This window comes from Ranitomeya variabilis, chromosome 3 (assembly GCF_051348905.1).
Source record: "Ranitomeya variabilis isolate aRanVar5 chromosome 3, aRanVar5.hap1, whole genome shotgun sequence".
NCBI lineage: Eukaryota > Metazoa > Chordata > Amphibia > Anura > Dendrobatidae > Ranitomeya > Ranitomeya variabilis.
The window spans coordinates 244,682,114-244,708,394 of record NC_135234.1 but is presented as its reverse complement, the minus strand read 5'-3'; the positions used below and the strand labels follow the sequence as shown (position 1 = coordinate 244,708,394).

The following is a 26,281-nucleotide window of genomic DNA, read 5'->3' as shown; positions in this document are numbered from 1 at the left end:
CGTTTAGAATGCAGCATGTCTGTTTACCTTGCGGTGACGCTCCTATGTATAGGGTGCTGCAATTCCAGATGTGTACAATGAACACATCCGGAATCACCGCATGTACAGAAGGGGTCAGCGCTTTGGGCAGAGCGGGGTTTCCACTCTGTCCAAAGCGCCGACAATCCAGACCGTGGATTCGCACCCTAAGGCTAAGTGCACACGTTGCAGAATTGCCGCGGAAATTTCCGTCGCAATTCTGCAGCTCCTACCGCGGGTATATCGCATGCGGAATTGGCATGCATATTCCCGCAGAAAACTAGCGTTTTGCAAGCATAATTAGCTTGCAGAATGCTAGCGTTTTCCAAGCTATCTGTAGCATCGCTTGGAAAACTGATTGACAGGTTGGTCACACTTGTCAAACATAGTGTTTGGCAAGTGTGACCAACTTTTTACTATTGATGCAGCCTATGCAGCATCAATAGTAAAAGATAGAATGTTAAAAATAATTTTAAAAAATGGTTATACTCGCCTTCCGCAAACAGCCGATCTCCTCAGCGGCTTCCGTTCCTATAGATGGTGTGTGTGCAGGACCTTCAATGACTTCGTGGTCATGTGACCGTGACGTCATCGCAGGTCCTTCACACACACACCATCTATAGGAACGGAAGCGGCCACGTGCACTGCTGAGAGGCGGGAAGGCTCCGGGGCCATCAGAGGGTGAGTATATCACGATTTTTCATTTTAATAGTTTTTTTTTTTTAACAATTATATGGTGCCCAGTCCGTGGAGGAGAGTCTCCTCTCCTCCACCCTGGGTACCCAACCGCACATGATCTGCTTACTTCCCGCATGGTGGGCATAGCCCCATGCGGGAAGTAAGCAGATCAATGCATTCCTATGTGTGCGGAATCCCCGCGATTCCGCAAATTTAATGAACATGCTGCATTTTTTTCTGGAATGCGATTCCGCTCAGGAAAAAAATGCAGCATGTGCACAAAAAATGCGGATTACATTCTATTAAATAGGATGCTTAATGTGAGCATTTTTTTCGCGATTTTATAGCGAAAAAAACGCAAAAAATCTGCTACGTGTGCACATAGCTTAAAACTGACCTGCCATTATGATTCTTCAGGTCATTACGAGTTCGTAGACACCGAACATGTAAAGGTTCTTTTTTATTTATGTAGTGAAAAAAATCCGAAGTTTGTAAAAAAAAAAAAAAAAATAGATAAAATAAAAATAAATAAAAATGCCATTTTTCATGATCTGGGTCTGGGTAAGGGCTTATTTTTTGCGCGCCGAGCTGATGTTTTTATTGATACTATTTTGGTGTAGATACGATTTTATGATCGCCCGTTATTGCATTTGAATGCAATGTTGCAGTGACCAAAAAAAAACCTTATCCTGTCTCTTTGACTTTTATCTCATTATGCCTTTTACCGAGCGGGTTAAAGGGAACCTGTCACCCCCTCCCCCCCCCCTGGCATTTGAAACTAAAAGAGCCACCTTGTGCAGCAGTAATGCTGCATTCTGACAAGGTGGCTCTTTTAGTTATTGGTGCTGTAACTGCAGAAATAATCAGTTTTGTAATTTGTCCTAAATACTTTTTCTTCAGTCCTGGAGGCAGGCATTTTCCCCCTGCTGCAGACGCCACACAGCCGTCACTCAAGTCTTCTTGGCGCCGGGCGCCGCCTCCTCAGCGCTGTTTTGAAATCAGGCGGTGCCTGCGCTCTTTTCTCCTGGCTTGGGCAGGCGCAGTGAGCGCTGCCCGTCCTCTGTCCTCATATGCAGTCTAGCTGACTGCGCCTGTGCGGCCGCCCTGCCTGTGAATCCCAGCCCCGCAGTGTCTTCTGATTTATTCACATTGCGGGGCTGGGATTCACAGGCAGGACGGCCGCACAGGTGCAGTCAGCTAGACTGCATATGAGGACAGACGGGCAGCGCTCACTGCGCCTGCCCAAGGCAGGAGAAAAGAGCGCAGGCGCCGGCTCATTTCAAAACAGCGCTGAGGAGGCGGTGCCCGGCGCCAAGAAGACTTGAGTGACGGCTGTGTGGCATCTGCAGCAGGGGGGAAACGCCTGCCTCCTTGTCTGAAGAAAAGGTATTTGGGACAAATTACAAAATGGATTATTTCTGCAGTTACAGCACCCAGAACTAAGAGCCACCTAGTCAGAATGCAGCATTACTGCTGCACAGGGTGGCTCTTTTAGTTTCAAACGCCTGGGGGTGGTGACAGGTTCCATTTAATTCTTTTTATATCTTGATAGATCGGGCGATAAGCATGTTTAAAAAAAAAAAAAAAAAAAAAAATTTTTTATCCTGAATGGGGTGAATGTGAGTGATTTAAACTTTTATATTTTTTACATTTAGGGTATGTTTCCACGGTCAGTATTTCCTCAGCATTTGACGCAGGTAATATCTGCAACAAATCTGCACCTGAGGTCACTAGCAGGTCACCTGCGTTTTTGAAGCGATTTTTTATTTTTTTTTTCATGCAGATTTGTGTGTGTTTTTCTAAGCTAAATAAAGATATACCAAAAAAAAGTGATGTCATTTCTTGTCCAACCTCTTCATTTACATACGCCATTGAAGAATAATGTTTACACACACAGATAGATAGATACATATATAGATAGATAAGATAGATGATAGATAGATCTATAGATAGATGATAGATCGATAGATCTATCTATCTATCGTATCTTATCTATTATCTATCTATTATCTACTGATATATCTATCTATAGATAGAAATCCAGAATAATTGAGGTTTGGTATTTGCTTGGGGGCTCTGCACCTGAACTCTTTCTTTGTGCTGCTCTAATTTTCTTTATTTATCGATAGATAGATATATCTATAGATAGCTAGATACAGGGCCGGACTGGCCATAGGGCACTTCTGGCAAATGCCAGAAGGGCCGGTGCCAGTGGTGGGCCGCTCAATCCGCCGCCCCCGCCGTCGCATTCAACTATACCGGCGTATAGACGCCGGTACAGTTGAATGCAATGATGGAGGAGAGAGCGTCTACAGACGCTCCTCTCCCATCATTCCCCGCTCTGCCTCTGACACTGCGGGTGCGCGATGATGTCATATCATCGCGCACCTGCTGTGTCCCGGGCAGACTGCAGCTGCTGAGACAGGAGCAGGAACCAGGAAGCAACGCTGGGCACGAGGAGAGGTGAGGAGAGTTTTTTTTTTTTCTGGACTGTGGGGCCATTCTCGGAGGAGGGGAGGGGAGGAAGAGAAGAGATGTGGGCTGTATATAGTTCTCTGTGGGCTGTGCTCTGTGCTGTATACTGCTGTGGGCTGTATATAGTTCTCTGTGGGCTGTGCTCTGTGCTGTATACTACTGTGGGCTGTATATAGTTCTCTGTGGGCTGTGCTCTGTGCTGTATACTGCTGTGGGCTGTATATAGTTCTCTGTGGGCTGTGCTCTGTGCTGTATACTACTGTGGGCTGTATATAGCTCTCTGTGGGCTGTGCTCTGTGCTGTATACTACTGTGTGCTCTGTGCTATATATAGTACTCTGTGGGCTGTGCTCTGTGCTGTATACTACTGTGGGCTGTATATAGTTCTCTGTGGGCTGTGCTCTGTGCTGTATACTACTGTGGGCTGTATATAGTTCTCTGTGGGCTGTGCTCTGTGCTGTATACTACTGTGTGCTCTGTGCTATATATAATTCTCTGTGGGCTGTGCTCTGTGCTGTATACTGCTGTGGGCTGTATATAGTTCTCTGTGGGCTGTGCTCTGTGCTGTATACCACTGTGGGCTGTATATAGTTCTCTGTGGGCTGTGCTCTGTGCTGTATACCACTGTGGGCTGTATATAGTTCTCTGTGGGCTGTGCTCTGTGCTGTATACTGCTGTGGGCTGTATATAGTTCTCTGTGGGCTGTGCTCTGTGCTGTATACTACTGTGTGCTCTGTGCTATATATAGTTCTCTGTGGGCTGTGCTCTGTGCTGTATACTACTGTGGGCTGTATATAGTTATCTGTGGGCTGTGCTCTGTGCTGTATGCTACTGTGGGCTGTATATAGTTCTCTGTGGGCTGTGCTCTGTGCTGTATATAGTTCTCTGTGGGCTGTGCTCTGTGCTGTATACTACTGTGGGCTGTATATAGTTATCTGTGGGCTGTGCTCTGTGCTGTATGCTACTGTGGGCTGTATATAGTTCTCTGTGGGCTGTGCTCTGTGCTGTATATAGTTCTCTGTGGGCTGTGCTCTGTGCTGTATACTACTGTGGGCTGTATATAGTTCTCTGTGGGCTGTGCTCTGTGCTGTATACTACTGTGTGCTGTATATAGTTCTCTGTGGGCTGTGCTGTATATAGTACTCTGTGGGCTGTGCTGTATATAGTACTCTGTGGGCTGTGCTGTATATAGTACTCTGTGGGCTGTGCTGTATATAGTACTCTGTGGGCTGTGCTGTATATAGTACTCTGTGGGCTGTGCTGTGTATAGTACTCTGTGGGCTGTGCTGTATATAGTACTCTCTGGGCTGTGCTGTATATAGTACTCTCTGGGCTGTGCTGTATATAGTACTCTCTGGGCTGTGCTGTATATAGTACTCTGTGGGCTGTGCTGTATATAGTACTCTGTGGGCTGTGCTGTATATAGTACTCTCTGGGCTGTGCTGTATATAGTACTCTCTGGGCTGTGCTTTATATAGTACTCTGGGCTGTGCTGTATATAGTACTCTGGGCTGTGCTTTATATAGTTCTCTGTGGGCTGTGCTGTATATAGTTCTCTGTGGGCTGTGCTGTATATATTACTTTGTGGGCTGTGCTGTATATATTACTCTGTGGGCTGTGCTGTATACTACTGTGTGGACTGTGCTGTATACTTCTACGTGGGCTGTGCTGTATACTACTGTGTGGTCTGTGCTGTATACTACTGTGTGGTCTGTGCTGAATACTGCTGTGTGGGCTGTGTTATCTACTATGCGAGCTGTGCTATAGTATGCAGGCTGTGCTGTATACTATGCGGTTTGTGCTATATAATATGCGGGCTTTGCTATATACTATGGGGAGTATATTATATTCTATGGGGGAGGCCATGTTATGTACTATGTGGCTGTGTTATATACTATTGTGGGGGTATATTATATTCTATGGGGGAGGCTGCGTTATATACTATGGGGGGCTGCATTATATTCTATGGGGGGCTACATTATATATTATGGGGAGGTGGGCTGTATTATATTCTATGGGGGTTACATACTCTGGGGTGGCTGCATTATACTCTGTGGGGTGGCTGCATTATACTCTGGGGTGGCTGCATTATACTCTGGGGTGGCTGCATTATACTCTGGGGTGGCTGCATTATACTATATGTGGGCTGCATTATACTGTATCGAGGACTATGGGGAATACGTTAGACTATATGAAGAACTATGGGGTGCATTATACTATGGGAAGTGAATTGTACTACATGGATGACTGTGGCGGTGCATTATACTATATGGAGCACTATGAGGATTGTATTATGCTATATGGAGGACTATGAGGATTGTATTATGCTATATGGAGGACTATGAGGAGTGTATTATACTATGTGGAGGACTGAGCAGTGTATTTTAATATATGGAGGACTATAGGGAGTGTATTATACTATATGGAGGACTATGGAGCACATTATAATATATGGAGGACTATGGGGTGTATTTTACTAAACAAGTAAAATGCTGCATATTCGGATTGTTTTTGCTGGAACAAAAAGCCTTGTTGTCAGCAGCACATTGCCAGTGTAAACTGTAGATGTGCTGCTGAAAACATGATACTGTATGGTGATCTATTAGTGATCGTTCTGTCTCATCATTATTCCTCAGCTGGTGGAAAGAGGCCGGGAAACAAGCGTTGAACAACTTCAGTATTGTCGATCAAACTCGTTTAGCGGCCTGAACTCAGCGCACGTAAATACAACAGAAAGGCTTCTGTGTGATGTGCAATATGTTAGCATTTGGGGACCCATTTTAAACTTTGCCTAGGGCCCCACTTTGCCTAAAACCGGCCCTGCCTACAAGTGTACAAAGATATTATACAGTCACCATGTGACAAGTGGGCCTGTGTAACTTCAAATGCCAGGGCTGAATTTTAGTCCCAGTCCGGCCCTGGCTAGATACATATATCGATAGATAATAGATACAATAGATAGATAATAGATAGATAATACCAAGCCCAATGTTTAGTAATAAACATAATAAAATGTTAATAAAGTTAGGTCGGGATCACACATGCGAGAAACTTGGACGTGTCTCGCATCTTAATAACCGGCACTGCCACCGCCACTCGGGACCGGAGTGTGCAGCTGCATGTATTTCTATGCAGGTGAACGCTCCGGTCCCGAGTGACTGCGGCAGTGCCGGGTATTGAGGCGAGAGACTCGTGTGTTTCTCGCAAGTGTGACCCCGGCCTTAAACGCAATATCTGTTTTAATTTTTTTTAAAAATTTGAATAAAAAAAATGGCGTGGGCTCCCGCGCAATTTTCTGCGCCAGAGAGGGGAATCTGGGGGACTGATATTTGTAGCCTGGGAAGGAGTTATACCCTTGGAGCTTCCCAGGCTATGAATATCAGCCCGCAGCTGTTTATTTAGCCTTTACTGGCTATAACAATCCCCCTATATTTTATAGCCAGAAAGGCTACGCAGACAGCTGCGGGCTGATATTCATAGCCTAGGAAGGGGCCATGGATTTTGGCCCACCCTGGCTACAAATACCAGCTCCCAGCCGCCACAGAAAAGGTGCACCTGTAAGATGCGCCAATTCCGGGTGCTTAGCCTCTCTCTTCCTACTGCCCTGTAGCAGTGGCATATGGGGTAATAAGGTGTTAATGTCAGCTTTGTAAGGTGACATTAAGCCGGCTTAGTAATAGAGAGGCGTCAATAAGATACCTACCATTACTAAACCTATAGTTGCGAAAGGGTTAATAAAACACACATATGCAGAATAAAGTATTTTAATTAACTAAAACACCACACAGTTTTGATATCTTTATTAATAATAATGATTTTATTTATATAGTGCCAACATATTCCGCAGCGCTTTACAAATTATAGAGGGGACTTGTACAGACAATAGACATTACAGCCTCACAGTTCAAAATAGATACCAAGAGGAATGAGGGCCCTGCTTGCAATCTTACAATCTATTATTATTATTTATTGTTATAGTGCCATTTATTCCATGGCGCTTTACATGGGTATACATAATATAAACAAGTACAATAATCTTATACAATACAAGTCATAACTGGTACAGGAGGAGAGAGGACCCTGCCCGCGAAGGCTCACAATCTACAAGGGATGGGTGAGTATACAGTAGGCGAGGATAGAGCTGGTCATGCAGCGGTTTGGTCGATCGGTGGTTAATGCAGGTTGTAGGCTTGTCGGAAGAGGTGGGTCTTCAGGTTCTTTTTGAAGATTTCGATGGTAGGCGAGAGAGTCTGATGTGTTGTGGTAGAGGGTTCCAGAGTAGGGGTGATACGCGAGAGAAATCTTGTATACGATTGTGGGAAGAGGAGATAAGAGGGGAGTAGAGAAGGAGATCTTGTGAGGATCAGAGGTTGCGTGTAGGTAAGTACCGGGAGACGAGGTCACAGATGTATGGAGGAGACAGGTTGTGGATGGCTTTGTATGTCATGGTTAGGGTTTTCTAGTGGAGTCTCTGGGCAATGGGGAGCCAGTGAAGGGATTGACAGAGGGGAGAGGCCGGGGTATAGCGGGGGGACAGGTGGATTAGTCGGGCAGCAGAGTTTAGAATAGATTGGAGGGGTGCGAGAGTGTTAGAGGGGAGGCCACAGAGCAGGAGGTTGCAGTAGTCAAGACGAGAGATGACTAGGGCATGGACTAGGGTTTTTGCAGATTCTTGGTTGAGGAATGTACGGATTCGTGAAATATTTTTGACTTGAAGTCGGCAGGAAGTGGAAAGGGCTTGGATATGTGGTTTGAAGGAGAGATCAGCGTCAAGGATTACCCCGAGGCAGCGAGCTTGTGGGACTGGGGAGAGTGGGCAGCTATTTACTGTAATGGATAGGTTTGTGGGGGGGGTCGCGTGAGATGGGGGAAAGATGATGAATTCTGTTTTGTCCATGTTAAGTTTCAGAAATCTAGCAGAGAAGAAGGATGAAATAGCGGATAGACATTGAGGGATTCTGGTTAGTAGGGAGGTGATATCTGGTCCAGAGATGTAGATCCGTGTGTCATCAGCATAGAGGTGATACTGAAAGCCATGAGATTCTATGAGCTGTCCCAGGCCAAAGGTGTAAGTGGAGAAGAAATGGGGCCCTAGGACTGAACCTTGTGGGACTCCAACAGATAGGGGGCGAGGTGAGGAGGTGGTGTGTGAGTGGGAGACGCTGAAGATCCGGTCTGTTAGGTATGATGAGATCCAGGATAGGGCCAAGTCTGTGATGCCAAGGGATGAGAGGGTCTGTAATAATAGGGAATGGTCCACTGTGTCAAAGGCAGCCGACAGGTCGAGGAGGAGGACAGAGTAGTGTCGCTTGCTCTTGGCGGTTAAGAGGTCATTGGTGACCTTAGTTAGGGCAGTTTCAGTGGAATGGTGTGACCGGAAGCCAGATTGTAAATCTATGAGGAAAAGGGGAGACACGAGAGGTGGATGGTAACAATTGCTTTTAGTTATTCGGACCAGCCATAGTTTAAGGCTCTGGTGTTCATGTAAAGCTGCATGAACCAGTTTACTGCCTAAGTATGTAGCAGTACAGACACAAAGGGCGATTAACTGCATGAAATGTATGAGAACATGATGCGGGGAACCTGATTATGGTTTTTTTTTTTGTTTTTTTTAATGGGTCACACAGGGATAGTTTGGCCTACCGCCTCAACGCATTAACCTATCTGAACAAATGAGTTTTTAGGGCACGCTTAACACTGACCTGCCATTATGATTCTCCACTTCATTACTAGTTCATAGACACCAAACATGTCTAGGTTATTTTTTATCTAAGTGGTGAAAATAAAAATTCAGAAATTTGCTTTAAAAAAAAATTGCACAATTTTCCGAGACCCGTCGCGTCTCCATTTTTCAGGATCTCATGTTGGGTGAGGGCTTATTTTTTTGTGTGCCGAGCTGTCATTTTTAATGATACCATTTCGGTGCAGATACGTTCTTTTGATCACCTGTTATTATTATTATTATTTATTGTTATAGCGCCATTTATTCCATGGCACTTTACATGTGAGGAGGGGTATACATAATAAAAACAAGTACAATAATCTTAAACAATACAAGTCATAACTGGTACAGGAGGAGTGAGGACCCTGCCCGCGAAGGCTCACATTGCATTTTAATGCAATAAAAAAAATGTAATTCTGGCATTTCGAATTTTATTTCGCTATGCCGTTTAGTGATCAGGTTAATCCTTTTTTGTATTGATAGATCGGGCGATTCTGAACACGGCGATACCAAATATGAGTAGGTTTGATTTTTTTAATTTTTTTTATTGTTTTATTTTGAATAGGGCGAAAGGGGGGTGATTTGAACTTTTATGTTTTTTAAAACATTATTTTTTCACTTTTGTCATGCTCTTCAATAGCTTCCATGAGAGGCTAGAAGCTGGCACAACTCGATCGCCTCTGCTACATACAGGCGATGCTCAGATTGCTCCTATATAGTAGAATTGCTTCATTGCTATGAGCGCCGACCACAGGGTGGCGCTCGCAGCAATCTGGCATCAACAACCATAGAGGTCTTCAGGAGACCTCTGGTTGTTAAGCCAACACACCGCTGACCCCCGATCACGTGACGGGGGTCAGCGGTGCGCACATTTCCGTCCCGATGGCCAGAAGCGCTTGTTAAATGCTGCTGCCAGTGTTTGACAGCTGAATTTAACCCCTTCCCGACCTTTGACGCCACGTAGGCGTCATGAAAACCCGTGCCAATCCGACCTATGACGCCTATGTGGCGTCATGGAAAGATCGCATCCCTGCAGATCGGGTGAAAGGGTTAACTCCTATTTTACCCGATCTGCAGGGAGAGGGGGAGTGGTACTTCAGCCCAGGGGGGGTGGCTTCACCCCCCCGTGGCTACGATCGCTCTGATTGGCTGTTGAAAGTGAAACTGCCAATCAGAGCGATTTGTAATATTTCACCTAAAAAACTGGTGAAATATTACAATCCAGCCATGGCCGATGCTGCAATATCATCGGCCATGGCTGGAAACACTAATGTGACCCCCCCACACCCCACCGATCGCCCCCCCAGTGCTCCGTTATAGGGTCCGGTCCCCTCCGTCCGCCTGCCGGCTCCCCCGTCCTGCTGTCCGCTCCCCCGTCCTCCTGCCCGCTCCCCCCCTGCTCCTATGTCACCCCCCCGTGCTCCGACGCCCCCCTCGTGCCCCGATCTCCCCCCCCTTATACTTACCGAGGCTCCCGGTCCCCGTCCGCCTCCATCATGGGCGCCGCCATCTTCCAAAATGGCGGGCGCATGCTCAGTGCGCCCGCCGGCCGGCAGATTCATTAGAGGTACATTTTGATCGCTGTGGTAGGTTCTATCACAGCGATCAAAATAAAAAAATAATAAATAAACCCCCCCCCCTTTATCACCCCCATAGGTAGTGACAATAATAAAATAAAGAAAATATTTTTTTTTCTTTTTCCACTAGGGTTAGGGTTAGAACTAGGGTTAGAACTAGGGGTAGGGTTAGGGGTAGGGTTAGGGTTACGGGTAGGGTTAGGGTTAGGGGTAGGGTTATGGCATGTGCACACAGAGCGGATCGGCCGCGGATCCGCAGCGGATCGGCAGCGGATCGGCCGCAGATCCGCAGCGGATCCGCAGCGGATCGGCCGCGGATCCGCAGCGGATCGGCCGCGGATCCGCAGCGGATCGGCCGCGGATCCGCAGCGGATCCGCAGCGGATCGGCAGCGGATCCGCAGCGGATCGGCAGCGGATCCGCAGCGGATCCGCAGCGGATCGGCCGCGGATCCGCAGCGGATGGGCCGCGGATCCGCAGCGGATCCGCAGCGGATTGGCCGCGGATCCGCAGCGGATTGGCCGCGGATCCGCAGCAGATGGGCAGCGGATTGGCCGCGGATCCGCAGCGGATTGGCCGCGGATCCGCAGCGGATCGGCCGCGGATTGGCAGCGGATCCGCAGCGGATCGGCCGCGGATCCGCAGCGGATCGGCCGCGGATCCGCAGCGGATCCGCAGCGGATCGGCAGCGGATCCGCAGCGGATCGGCTGCGGATCCGCAGCGGATGGGCCGCGGATCCGCAGCGGATGGGCCGCGGATCCGCAGCGGATCGGCCGCGGATCCGCAGCGGATCGGCCGCGGATCCGCAGCGGATCGGCAGCGGATCCGCAGCGGATTGGCCGCGGATCCGCAGCGGATTGGCCGCGGATCCGCAGCGGATGGGCAGCGGATTGGCCGCGGATCCGCAGCGGATTGGCCGCGGATCCGCAGCGGATTGGCCGCGGATTGGCAGCGGATCCGCAGCGGATTGGCCGCTGCGAATTCGAAGCAGTTTTCCATCAGGTTTACAGTACCATGTACACCTAAGGAAAACCAAATCCGCTGTGCCCATGGTGCGGAAAATTCCGTGCAGAAACGCTGCGTTGTATTTTCCGCAGCATGTCAATTCTTTGTGCGGATTCCGCAGCGTTTTACACCTGTTCCTCAATAGGAATCCGCAGGTGAAATCTGCACAAAAAAAACACTGGAAATCTGCTGTAAATCCGCAGGTAAAACGCAGTGCCTTTTACCTGCAGATTTTTCAAAAATCGTGCGGAAAAATCTCACACGAATCCGCAACGTGGGCACATAGCCTTAGGGTTAGGATTAGAGTTAGGGTTGGAATTAGGGCTAGGGTTTGAAATAGGGTTAAGATTAGGCTTGTGGTTAGGGTTACGGATAGGGTTAGGGGTGTGTTGGGGTTACAGTTGTGGTTAGGGTTGGGATTAGGGTTACGGTTGGGATTAGGGTTAGGATTAGGGTTGGAATTAGGGTTACGGGTGTGTTGCGGTTAGGGTTGTGGTTAGGGGTGTGTTGGGGTTAAGGTTGTGATTAGGGTTATGGCTACAGTTGGGATTAGGATTAGGGGTGTGTTGGGGTTAGTGTTGAAGTTAGAATTGAGGGGTTTCCACTGTTTAGGCACATCAGGGGTCTCCAAACGCAACATGGCGCCACCATTGATTCCAGCCAATCTTGCGTTCAAAAAGTCAAATGGTGCTCCCGCCCTTCCAAGCCCCGACGTGCGCCCAAACAGTGGTTTACCCCCACATTTGGGGTACCAGCGTACTCAGGACAAACTGGGCAACAACTGTTGGGGTCTAATTTCTCCTGTTACCCTTGCAAAAATAAAAAATTACTTGCTAAAACATAATTTTTGAGGAAAGAACAATTATTTTTTATTTTTACGGCTCTGCGTTATAAACTTCTGTGAAGCACTTGGGGGTTGAAAGTGCTCACCACACATCTAGATAAGTTCCTTCGGGGGTCTAGTTTCCAAAATGGGGTCACTTGTGGGGTGTTTCTACTGGTTAGGCACATCAGGGGCTCTGCAAATGCAATGTGACGCCCGCAGACCATTCCATCAAAGTCTGCATTTCAAATGTCACTACTTCCCTTCTGAGCCCTGACGTGTGCCCAAACAGTGGTTTACCCCCACATATGGGGTATCAGCGTACTCACAACAAACTGGGCAACAAATATTGGGGTCCAAATTCTCCTGTTACCCTTGTGAAAATAAAAAATTGCTTGCTAAAACATCTTTTTTGAGGAAAGAAAAATGATTTTTTATTTTCACGGCTCTGCGTTGTAAACTTCTGTGAAGCACTTGGGGGTTGAACGTGCTCACCACACATCTAGATAAGTTCCTTGGGGGGTCTAGTTTCCAAAATGGGGTCACTTGTGGGGGGTTTCTACTGTTTAGGCATATCAGGGGCTCTGCAAACGTAACATGATGCCCGCAGACCATTCCATCAAAGTCTGCATTCCAAAACGTCACTACTTCCCTTCCGAGCCCCGGCATGTGCCCAAACAGTGCTTTACCCCCACATATGGGGTATCAGCGTACTCAGGAGAAACTGGACAACAACTTTTGGGGTCCAATTTCTCCTGTTACTCTTGCAAAAATAAAAAATTCTGGGCTAAAAAAATATTTTTGAGGAAAGGAAACACATTTATTATTTTCACGGCTCTGCGTTATAAACTTCTGTGAAGCACTTGGGGGTTCAAAGTGCTCACTACACATCTAGATAAGTTCCCTTGGGGGTCTAGTTTCCAAAATGGAGTCAATTGTGGGGAGTTCCTACTGTTTAGGCACATCAGGGGCTCTGCAAACGCAACCTGACGCCCGCAGAGCATTCCATCAAAGTCTGCATTTCAAAACGTCACTACTTCCCTTCCGAACCCCGACGTGTGCCAAAACAGTGGTTTACCCCCACATATGGGGTATCAGCGTACTCAGGAGAAACTGGACAACAACTTTTGGGGTCCAATTTCTCCTGTTACCCTTGGGAAAATAAAAAATTGTGGGCTAAAAAATCATTTTTGAGAAAAGAAAAATTATTTTTTATTTTCATGGCTCTGCGTTATAAACTTCTGTGAAGCACTTGGGGGTTCAAAGTGCTCACCACACATCTAGATTAGTTCCTTGGGAGGTCTAGTTTCCAAAATGGGGTCACTTGTGCGGGAGCTCCAATGTTTAGGCACACAGGGGCTCTCCAAACGCGACATGGTGTCCGCTAATGATTGGAGCTAATTTTCCATTCAAAAAGCCAAATGGCGTGCCTTCCCTTCCGAGCCCTGCCGTGCGCCCAAACAGTGGTTTACCCCCACATATGGGGTATCATCGTACTCAGAACAAACTGGACAACAACATTTGGGGTCCAATTTCTCCTATTACCCTTGGGAAAATAAAAAATTCTGGGCTAAAAATCATTTTTGAGGAAAGAAAAATTATTTTTTTATTTTCACGGCTCTGCGTTATAAACTTCTGTGAAGCACCTGGGGGTTATAAGTGCTCACTATGCATCTAGATAAGTTTCTTGGGGGGTCTAGTTTCCAAAATGGGGTCACTTGTAGGGGAGCTCCAATGTTTAGGCCCACAGGGGCTCTCCAAACGCGACATGGTGTCCGCTAACGATTGGAGCTAATTTTCCATTCAAAAAGTCAAATGGCACGCCTCCCCTTCCGAGCCTTGCCGTGCACCCAAACAGTGGTTTACCCCCACATATGAGGTATCGGCATACTCAGGAGAAATTGCCCAACAAATTTTAGGATCCATTTTATCCTGTTGCCCATGTGAAAATGAAAGAATTGAGGCTAAAAGAAATTTTGTGTGAAAAAAAAGTACTTTTTCATTTTTGCGGATCAATTTGTGAAGCACCTGGGGGTTTAAAGTGCTCACTATGCCTCTGGATGAGTTCCTTGGGGGGTCTAGTTTCCAAAATGGGGTCACTTGTGGAGGAGCTCCAATGTTTAGGCACACAGGGGCTTTCCAAACGCGACATGGTGTCCGCTAACGATGGAGATAATTTTCCATTCAAAAAGTCAAATGGCGCTCCTTCCCTTCCGAGCCTTACCATGTGCCCAAACAGTGGTTTACCCCCACATGTGAGGTATTGGTGTACTCAGGAGAAATTGCCCAACAAAATTTAGGATCCATTTTATCCTGTTGCCCATGTGAAAATGAAAAAATTGAGGCTAAAATAATTTTTTTGTGAAAAAAAAGTACTTTTTCATTTTTACGGATCAATTTGTGAAGCACCTGGGGGTTTAAAGTGCTCACTATGCTTCTAGATAAGTTCCTTGGGGGGTCTAGTTTCCAAAATGTGGTCACTTGTGGGGGAGCTCCAATGTTTAGGCACACGGGGGCTCTCCAAACGCGACATGGTGTCCGCTAAAGATTGGAGCCAATTTTTCATTCAAAAAGTCAAATGGCGCTCCTTCCCTTCCGAGTTCTGCCGTGCGCCCAAACAGTGGTTTACCCCCACATATGAGGTATCAGCGTACTCAGGACAAATTGGACAACAACGTCCCTGGTCCAGTTTCTCCTTTTACCCTTGGGAAAATAAAAAAATTGTTGCTAAAAATCATTTTTGTGACTAAAAAGTTAAATGTTCATTTTTTACTTCCATGTTGCTTCTGCTGCTGTGAAACACCTGAAGGGTTAATAAACTTCTTGAATGTGGTTTTGAGCACCTTGAGGGGTGCAGTTTTTAGAATGGTGTCACTTTTGGGTATTTTCAGCCATATAGAACCCTCAAAATGACTTCAAATGTGAGGTGGTCCCTAAAAAAAATGGTTTTGTAAATTTTGTTGTAAAAATGAGAAATCACTGGTCAAATTTTAACCCTTATAACTTCCTAGCAAAAAAAAAAATTGTTTCCAAAATTGTGCTGATGTAAAGTAGACATGTGGGAAACGTTATTTATTAACTATTTTGTGTCACATAACTCTCTGGTTTAACAGAATAAAAATTCAAAATGTGAAAATTGCGAAATTTTCAAATTTTTTGCCAAATTTCCGTTTTTTTCACAAATAAACTCAAAAATTATCGACCTAAATTTACCACTAACATGAAGCCCAATATGTCACGAAAAAACAATCTCAGAATCGCTAGGATCCGTTGAAGCGTTCCTGAGTTATTACCTCATAAAGGGACACTGGTCAGAATTGCAAAAAACGGCAAGGTCATTAAGGCCAAAATAGGCTGGGTCATGAAGGGGTTAACTAGTTAATAGCAGTGAGTGAATCGCGATTCGACCCACCGCTATTGCGGGCACATATCAGCTGTACAAAACAGCTGACCTGTCCTGGCTTTGATGCGGGCTCATCGCCGGAGCCCGCATCAAAGCAGGGGATCTAGCATCGGATGTACTATTCTGTCCGATGGCAGAAAGAGGTTAAATGCCACAGTCAGAGATTGACAGTGGCATTTAACATGTTAACAGCCGTGGGTGAATCGCGATTCCATCCGCGGCTGTTAGGGGCACATGTCAGCTGATGTAATCAGCTGACGTGCCGGAAAACTTGAACAGGGGAAGGCGACTGTGGATGTAGTTACAGTATATGTCCAAGGTTGTAAAGGGGTTAAAATCTGCTCCTGAGGCACTTGTGCTTGCAAACTGAAAACTGCGTCACTGATGCAAATGGCTACGGAGGAACCGATTGTTCATTAATTATGGAGTCTGTTTGGATTTTTGTGTTATGAGGCGCTTTCTTCTTATCATTCATAGACGGATACATAACGAAATCCAATAAGACCGTTTAGGAATTAGGGGGGTCCTCTTCTTCCGTTTGCATCAGTTATGTAACTGATCTAATATGGAAATATTTTTCTTTTCCTAAAAAACGCAATGTCCAAATGCCATGTGGGAAGTGGGCTTCATGTAATGTATTTCTCATGTTTTCTTAACCCTTCTAATTCTTTGCATCCAGTGACTGTTGTTTACTTTTAGATTCCAGGATGCCTGTGGAAGCGATGTCACCCAAAGACATCATGACAAACTCTCATGCCAAGTCCATCTTAAATACTATGAACTCTCTGCGCAAGAGCCAGACATTATGTGATGTGACACTCCGGGTAAACATGAAGGATTTTCCTGCTCACCGAATTGTGCTTGCTGCCTGCAGCGATTACTTTTGTGCAATGTTTACTAGTGAGGTAAGTAGTGCCCAAGATTAAAAATGAAAAAGTTTTGTAAAAAGTGCAGTTTTCACACTTTTACACCACATGTCTATACACACAGGTAATGTATTATTCTAATCTGCAAAAAGAAAATAATACGTTTATATTTGTGTGTACAAATACAGCCGAGAGTTAGAGTCCCCACGGCTGCATGTCTCGCGGCTGTTAGACAGATGCAACTCGTGCCTAAAATGTCTGTTAAGCAATCCCTGCATGTGTTGAGGCTGTTTACAGCCACGAGACATGCGGGGGCGTAAACATATTTTTCGAGCATGCCGATGTGAAGGAGAAAATGTCTAATGAAATCAATTATTAAACCTTATATAAGTCAGTTCAGATATTGTGTAGCAAAATGGAGTCTATTTCCTGATCAGCAGCACACTGGAAGGAACTTCTGGAATGTGAAGACGTTACTGGACAAAGAAACTGAATACCCCATATTTGGAAAAGAAGCTTGGAATGAACCAATCAGAGTGACACTAACTATTCTGAAGTTGTGCAACCTCCCCTTCTTCCTGTTTTTAGAATGTTCCTTTGTTCAGAATAAACCAGTTGTTGTGAATAAGCCACCACTGAGAGAGGCTGTGTGTATCGTCTTTGTGAATTTGATACATTCTGGGCCTCTAAGCTAGCACTCAGCTTATATTTGGTCAGGTACAAGCAATCATATAGATCTCACTTTAAGAGATCACCCTCACATCTTTGGCACCCAACGTGGGGCTCATTGAGGTTGTACACTCCTCAGACATTGACACCCGGAATGGATCGAGGAAGAGCGTCCAGAGTGGTTCGACTAGGAGACTGATCACCTCCATAAAAACACGGTAAGTCTGCTGATTCCTTTATGAATCTGTAGTACTTGCCTGTGTTTCTCGAACCATTCTGTGTGTTCTGTACTTGTGTTTGCCGACTGTCTGTGTTGCCCTGACACGGTGGGTGTGGGATACGTACACCTGGTGGCCTTAAAAGAACCCACGGCGTACTGGCTGTGAGGAACACAAACCGTGATTGACTGCTTGTAACCTGCATGTCATGTCTAATACCAGCACTGTGTGCTGGGCTATCTGAGTCTCTGCCTGTGTGTAGCAGGCAGGGGGATAGGAGGTTGTCTATGATACGGTGAGCGCAAAGTTGCTCCTAGAAGTCTCGGGTGCGGAGCATGGCGTGATAGTATCACGGGTGGTCGAACCACGTAGTGCAAAAAACGGTAGAAACCTCTTTGAACCCTAGCATTGTGCACAAGGTCTGAGATAGAAATCCCAGTTACAGAGGACGGTCAGTTTTTGTGTTTGTCCGTCCGTCTGGTTATGTGTGTCTGAGAGTGTTGTCCCTCTTCCAGAATTAGCCGTCCTGTCTCTGACCGCATGTGGAACGGCGAGATTTGTGTTGGTGCTGGAGTGTGCGCAAATTCTGTGTGGTACCAGGTAACTCGGAACAGGCCGAGGGGAGACACTGCGTACGGCAAACACGACTCTTTCTCTGTGCAGTTCATAGATTTGGGCTGGGACTTCTGGTGACTGGATAACAACTCCGTCTTTTTGTTTGTCTAAAGCCAGCAGAAAATGGAGAAGTTTTTGCAGTTCCGTAAAAGAGAAGGGAATGTGATGATGGCAGATAAGACTGCTGCATGATAGTGTTTGCCAGAGGGGGGGAAGAAGTGTATATATAGAATATGAGGTGATTTGATGAAAATATGTGTATTCCCTGAGAAAGGCAGATTACAGTAGTTAGAATGGCAGGGAGTTATTAAAGAAAAGAAAGGAAGTTGGAAGATGAGGAATTGCTGCAAGTAAGATTAGAAAGGTGCAGAACCACAACAGAAAATCTGTCTAAGGAAAGTTGGGTGACTGACTTAATGAGGGTTTTCTGGAAAAGTGTTGAAGTAAAAAAAGAGGATCTTTAACCCCTTAAGCCCCGAGGGTGGTTTGCACGTTCATGACCAGGCCAATTTTTACAATTCTGACCACTGTCCCTTTATGAGGTTATAACTCTGGAACGCTTCAATGGATCTTGGCGATTCTGACATTGTTTTCTCGTGACATATTGTACTTCATGTTAGTGGTAAAATTTCTTCGATATAACTTGCGTTTATTTGTGAAAAAAATGAATATTTGGCGAAAATTTTGAAAATTTCGCAATTTTCCAACTTTGAATTTTTATGCCCTTAAATCACAGACATATGTCACACAAAATACTTAATAAATAACATTTCCCACATGTCTACTTTACATCAGCACAATTTTGGATCCAAAATTTTTTTTTGTGACGGAGTTATAAGGGTTAAAAGTTGACCAGCAATTTCTCATTTTTACAACACCATTTTTTTTTAGGGACCACATCTCATTTGAAGTCATTTTGACGGGTCTATATGATAGAAAATACCCAAGTGTGACACCATTCTAAAAACTGCACCCCTCAAGGTACTCAAAACCACTTTCAAGAAGTTTATTAACCCTTCAGGTGTTTCACAGGAATTTTTGGAATGTTTAAATAAAAATGAACATTTAACTTTTTTTCACACAAAATTTATTTCAGCTCCAATTTGTTTTATTTTACCAAGGGTAACAGGAGAAAATAGACCCCAAGAGTTGTTGTACAATTTGTCCTGAGTACGCTGATACCCCATATGTGGGGGTAAACCACAGTTTGGGCGCATGGCAGAGCTTGGAAGCAAAGGAGCGCCATTTGACTTTTCAATGCAAAATTGACTGGAATTGAGATGGGACGCCATGTTGCATTTGGAGAGCCCCTGATGTGCCTAAACATTGAAACCCCTAACAAGTGACACCATTTTGGAAAGTAGACCCCCTAAGGAACTTATCTAGATGTGTGGTGAGCACTTTGACCCAACAAGTGCTTTACAGAAGTTTATAATGCAGAGCCGTAAAAATAAAAAATCATATTTTTTCACAAAAATGATCTTTTCACCCCCAATTTTTTATTTTCCCAAGGGTGAGAGAAGAAATTGGACCCCAAAAATTGTTGTGCAATTTGTCCTGAGTACGCTGATACCCCATATGTGGGTGTAAACCATTGTTTGGGCGCAGGGCAGAGCTCGGAAGGGAAGGAGCGCCATTTGACTTTTCAATGCAAAATTGACTGGAATTGAGATGGGACGCCATGTTGCATTTAGAGAGCCCTTGATGTGCCTAAACATTGAAACCCCTAACAAGTGACACCATTTTGGAAAGTAGACCCCCTAAGGAACTTATCTAGATGTGTGGTGAGCACTTTGACCCAACAAGTGCTTTACAGAAGTTTATAATGCAGAGCCGTAAAAATAAAAAATCATATTTTTTCACAAAAATGATCTTTTCACCCCCAATTTTTTATTTTCCCAAGGGTAAGAGAAGAAATTGGACCCCAAATATTGTTGTGCAATTTGTCCTGAGTACACTGATACCCCATATGTGGGTGTAAACCATTGTTTGGGCGCAGGGCAGAGCTCAGAAGGGAAGGAGTGCCATTTGACTTTTCAATGCAAAATTGACTGGAATTGAGATGGGATGCCATGTTGCGTTTGGAGAGCCCCTAATGTGCCTAAACATTGAAACCCCCCACGAGTGACACCATTTTGGAAAGTAGACCCCTTAAGGAACTTATCTAGATGTGTGTTGAGCACTTTGACCCAACAAGTGCTTCACAGAAGTTTATAATGCAGAGCCGTAAAAATAAAAAATCATATTTTTTCACAAAAATGATCTTTTCACCCCCATTTTTTTATTTCCCCAAGGGTAAGAGAAGAAATTAGACCACAAAAGTTGTTGTGCAATTTGTCCTGAGTACGACGATACCCCATATGTGGGTGTAAACCATTGTTTGGGCGCAGGGCAGAGCTCGGAAGGGAAGGAGCGCCATTTGACTTTTCAATGCAAAATTGACTGGAATTAAGATGCTTTGAACCCCCAAGTGTTTCACTACAGTTTATAACGCAGAGCCGTGAAAATAAAAATTATTTTTTTTTTTCACAAAAATGATTTTTTAGCCCCCAGTTTTGTATTTTCACAAGGGTATCAGGATAAATTGGACCCCAAAAGTTGTTGTCCAATTTGTCTGGAGTACGCTGATACCCCATTTGTGGGGGGGGACCACTGTTTGGGCGCATGACAGAGCTCGGAAGGGAAGGAGCGCCATTTGGAATGCAGACTTAAATGGATTGGTCTGCAGGCGTCACGTTGCATTTGCAGAGCCCCTGATGTACCCAAACAGTACAAACCCCCCACAAGTGACCCCATATTGGAAACTAGACCCCCCAAGGAACTTATCTAGATGTGTTTTGAGAGCTTTGAACCCCCAAGTGTTTCACTACAGTTTATAACGCAGAGCCGTGAAAATAAAACATATTTTTTTTCCCACAAAAATGATTTTTAGCCCCCCCAAATTTTTATTTTCCCAAGGATAACAAGAGAACTTGGACCCCAGAAGTTGTTGTTCAATTTGTCCCTAGTACGCTGATACCCCATATGTTGGAGTAAACCCCTTTTTGGACGCACGGGAGAGCTCGGAAGGGAAGGAGCACTGTTTTACTTTTTCAACGCAGAATTGGCTGGAATTGAGATTGGACGCCATGTCGCGTTTGGAGAGCCCCTGATGTGCCTGAACAGTGGAAACTCCCCAATTCTACCTGAAACCCTACCCCTAACCTCACCCCTAACCATTTACTGAACATTTTCTGACAGTCATAAGTGCCACGTATATAAGTGCCACGTATTTAAGAGCCACGTATTTAAGTGCCACGTATTTAAGTGCCACGATATTTCAGTGCCACGATATTTCAGTGCCACGTATTTCAGTGCCACGTATTTCAGTGCCACGTATTTCAGTGCCACGTATTTCAGGCACTGAAAAATACGTGGCACGTAAATACTTCAGTGCCACAATATTTCAGTGCCACGATATTTCAGTGCCACGATATTTCAGTGCCACGATATTTCAGTGCCACGATATTTCAGTGCCACGATATTTCAGTGCCACGATATTTCAGTGCCACGATATTTCAGTGCCACGATATTTCAGTGCCACGTATTTCAGTGCCACGTATTTCAGTGCCACGTATTTCAGGCACTGAAAAATACGTGGCACGTAAATACGTGGCACGTAAATACGTGGCACGTAAATACGTGGCACTGAAATACGTGGCACTTAAATACGTGGCACTTAAATGCGTGGCACTTAAATACGTGGCACTTAAATACGTGGCACTTAAATACGTGGCACTTATATACGTGGCCACTGAAATATCGTGGCACTTAAATACGTATATACGTATATAAACGTATATTTCAGTGCCACGTATTTCAGGTTAGGGGTAGGGTTAGGGTTTTTTGTTTTTTTCTTGTTTTCTTGTGTTTTTCTATAAAAACGCATGCGTTTTACCGCGTTTACATGCATTTTTTCACACATGCGGTTTTTTTAAAAAACGCATGCAGATAAAAACGCAAGTGTGAAACCAGACTAAAAGACGCTTTTTATAGCAAAAAAGTTTTTGCGTCTCCACATTTTGAGACCTATAATTTTTCCACATTTTGGTCCACAGAGTCATGTGAGGTCTTGTTTTTTGCGGGACGAGTTGACGTTTTTATTGGTAACATTTTCGGACACGTGACCATTTTTATCACTTTTTATTCCGATTTTTGTGAGGCAGAATAACCAAAAACCAGCTATTCATGAATTTCTTTTGGGAGAGGCGTTTATACCGTTCTGCGCTTGGTAAAATTGATAAAGCAGTTTTAGTCTTCGGATCAGTACGATTACAGCGATACCTCATTTATATCATTTTTTTATGTTTTGACGCTTTTATACGATAAAAACTATTTTATAGAAAAAATAATTATTTTGGCATCGCTTTATTCTGAGGACTATAACTTTTTTATTTTTTTGCTGATGATGCTGTATGGCGGCTCGTTTTTTGCGGGACAAGATGACGTTTTCAGCGGTAACATGGTTATTTATATCTGTCTTTTTGATCGCGTGTTATTCCACTTTTTGTTCGGCGGTATGGTAATAAAGCATTGTTTTTTGCCTCGTTTTTTTTTTTTTTTCTTACGGTGTTTACTGAAGGGGTTAACTAGTGGGCCAGTTTTATAGGTTGGGTCGTTACGGACGCGGCGATACTAAATATGTGTACTTTTATTGTTTTTGTTTGTTTTTTTTAGATAAAGAAATGTATTTATGGGAATAATATTTTTTTTTTTATTATTATTTATTTAGGAATTTTTTTATTTTTTTTTTACACATGTGGAATTTTTTTTTTTTACTTTGTCCCAGGGGGGGGGACATCACAGATCGCAGATCTGATAGTGTGCACAGCACTCTATCAGATCGGCGATCATACTTTCATCGGAGCAGGCTGCAGCTTTCATCTGCAGCCTGCTCCGACCCGGAAGTGCTCCCTGCAGGACCCGGATACAGCCCCTCGGCCATTTTGGATCCGGGGCCTGCAGGGAGAAGACGTTCGGTACGAGGTGAGTACATCACCTTGTACCGATCGTCTCAGGGAAGCACGCAGGGAGCCCCCTCCCTGCGCGATGCTTCCCTGTACCGCCGGTACACCGCGATCATGTTTGATCGCGGTGTGCCGGGGGTTAATGTGCCGGGGGCGGTCCGTGACCGCTCCTGGCACATAGTGCCGGATGTCAGCTGCGATATGCAGCCGACACCCGGCCGCGATCGGCCGCGCTCCCCCCGTGAGCGCGGCCGATCGCGTATGACGTACTATCCCGTCACCGGGAATTAAGGCCCACCCCACCTCGACGGTATAGTACGTCATACGGGCTTAAGGGGTTAAATGATGCTGGCTTGTTAGATCAGTCTGAGATATTATGGAAAAAACCTGCGTAATTAGAGGTGATGTGCAGGAAGAAAAACATGGTGATATGTTTTAGTATAAGAAAGTATGAAACAAAGATGGTGCTGAACGCCATGCTGCTCCCAGTTTGTCTCCACCCCTTTCCCTTTGTCCCTAGAGGATGAACATATTGTGTATGTAGGAACTAGAATTTAGTTTGGGTGGAGACCTGTCCTGTATGTGGTGCCCCCTGTTGGCACATAGGAACAATTAAACCTACTTCTAAGCTAGGATTGTATCCTTTGTTATCCCCCCCCCCCCACACACACCATTCATGTGCATAGTGTGCCTCTTGTCCAGTGCCCCAAATGCTACGCCCCCATAAGTCTTGGCCATGCCCTCAATGAGTATTATACCTGCACTGGATGGCACCAGCGGGGCCTTCAGGCCCTGCCCTCTAGTTCTTTTCTTGATAAAATCCAAATGGATGCAGCAGTTATTAATACGTCTGTCTTTTACTGCCATATGAGACTCACTAGGACAATTACTCGGCCAGGGTGGGCAGCCCACCTCAACCCCCTTCTGTTCTTTTGCAGTGCTTAACTGGGTTATAGCCACGAGATCTTACATCTGAGCCTAGGGGATCAGTTATGGTGGAGCCCCAGGAGAGTGTATGGCGTCCCTGGGATCCTAGTGAAATGCTGGCCATAATGAGTAGAATGAAAGACCCTGGAATATTTCCCATGTCATTTGTTACAGAGGAAAAAAAAAAAAAAAATGAGAGAAAAAAAAATGGTAATGCCTTCTGCTGTTGCTGGTGAGATTTAGAGGAACAGTTTAGCCTCCAGAAAGTCATCCTTCATGATATCCAGCAGGATTCTATTGAATCAGGAGAAAATATTATACCCGGCTCTGGCAAAGTTAAAGATTTAAAGTCTGTGATTGTAGAGCCACTAATAATGTCCCACTTAGAGTATTAAAGTCATATTCCCAGCTCTAATAACTTAAAAACCTGGTCTAGAACCTCTCTTACATAGACCAGGCAAGGGCAAAGAAGTTTAATGTGTAAAGTAGAAATATATTTAGAACTGAGAGTCCTCAGTGGTTGATATATATCTTTCCTATATGTGTAAAGAATGCACACAGACGCTGCGCAGGGGGATAGCCCCCTCCTTCTCCCCTCTTCAGTCTCTTAGGGTCAGTCAGGGTCATGAAGCTGTGCTGCTGGGATAGCCCCTCCCTCTCTCCCCCTTCTCTCAGTGCTGAGATCTCAAGTTTCACTGTGTCTGATAATATCAGCATTCATGGCGCACTACTAATTCCAGCCATCTTGCTGCCTCTGGGGGAAGAGGAGGGAAGTGGGTGGTAGTGGAACCTGCCGGACCTGCTAGTTGTACTATAACAGGACCATGACTGTGTACACATAATGTCCCACAGGGGGGTTTCAGTCATGGTACCGATGTCCCACTAGATTACCCAGTCCATGAGCTCTTTGTGGATGGATTGCAGTATTGTGTGGATGACCAGTTCTACGCCGAATATGCTGTTGGTCCATGAAACCATAAATGTGGAACCGTTGCCCCCACACATGGCGGTCCAGGAAGAGTACTCTGATGTGACGCACTAACATGACTGCATAGATGAGTCAGGAGACTGGGTTTTGCACATGTCCATGATAAACCTGATACTAATGCAGAGTTGAAGGCACTCACTGAGACGTGTAGAGCCGCTGCAGGTAAAGTCGCTAATATTTACACAGATTGAGTTATGGATGGGGAATATCCCATGATTATGGCCCTATCTGGAGAAGCAGAGCGTTTCTTACATCAGCCGGTAAGCCCATTAACAATGCAGAGCTGGTGGAACAATTATTGGAGGCATTGATGTTACCAGTCCAGGTTGGCATTGTCAAAGTGAAAGCACACACAAATGGTGACTCCGTGGAGGTAGAGGGCAACAGAAGGGCAGACGAGGCTGCTAAAGTAGCAGTAAGGCGGCCTAGGGAGCAGTGGACGGTCGCGAGGAGACAGCGTATTCCAGCCACACTGAGCCTAGATGTCCTGAAATCCCTCCAGCTGCCCAAACAGAGAAGGAACACGGGGGAGAATGGGAGCTGAACTCGAAATGAGTATGGGAGAATAAGGATAAATTGTATATACCAAGGTCCCTGTTCCTAATAATGGCGCAAGTAACACATGGCCCCAGTCACGCCTCAAAATGTCACATGTGTACCATGGTAAATGCCTTCTGGATCGCTCCTGGTTTCAGTTACGTAGCGGCGAAACTTGTACAGTCATGCCTCATCTGTGCACAGCACAAACCAGGTAAAAAAAAAAAAAAAAAGGTCCCTAAGAAAGCGACACTCGGGCCTCTCTACCCGTTTCAGAGACTGCAGACTGGTACATACAGCTACCCAAGGTAGGAGTGTGTGAATATGTCCTAGTATGTGTAGATCTGTTCTCTGGTTGGCCGGAAGCCCATCCAGTAAAATGTGCTAATTAATGCTAAAATGACACTTAACCCCTTAATGACAGCCAATATGTCTTTTAACTGACCTGAGATATAAGAGAATAGCACACCCATACAGGTGACAATCCTGCAGCTGTCGGCTGTATTCTATAGCTGACAAATAGCTGCATCAGCCATGATCAGTGTTTGCACCGTACAAATCTGTTTAACCCCTTAGATGCTGCTGTCAATAGTGACTACATCATTATAAATGGTTAACAGAGTGTGGGGGCTTCCTCTTTATCCCAATTGGTGCCCTTAGATCATGATTGTGTGGTCCTAATGTTTGTCATGGCAATTCATGACCAAATAGCGGCCTAAGAGTCTGCCGGCTGTTGCAACCTGTTCAGAAGTGAG

At 45.3% G+C, this 26,281-nt stretch overlaps 1 protein-coding gene across 1 annotated transcript in view; it reads left to right on the top strand.

The window, feature by feature from the left end:
* KLHL12 (kelch like family member 12) overlaps positions 1-26,281 on the top strand; it is a 106,874-nt gene that overhangs the window by 25,916 nt on the left and 54,677 nt on the right. Inside the window, exon 3 of the mRNA XM_077295332.1 lies at positions 16,400-16,605. Within this exon, the coding sequence (XP_077151447.1) occupies positions 16,408-16,605 (198 nt within the window). The 5' untranslated portion in view covers positions 16,400-16,407. The remainder of the gene's footprint in view (positions 1-16,399; positions 16,606-26,281) is intronic.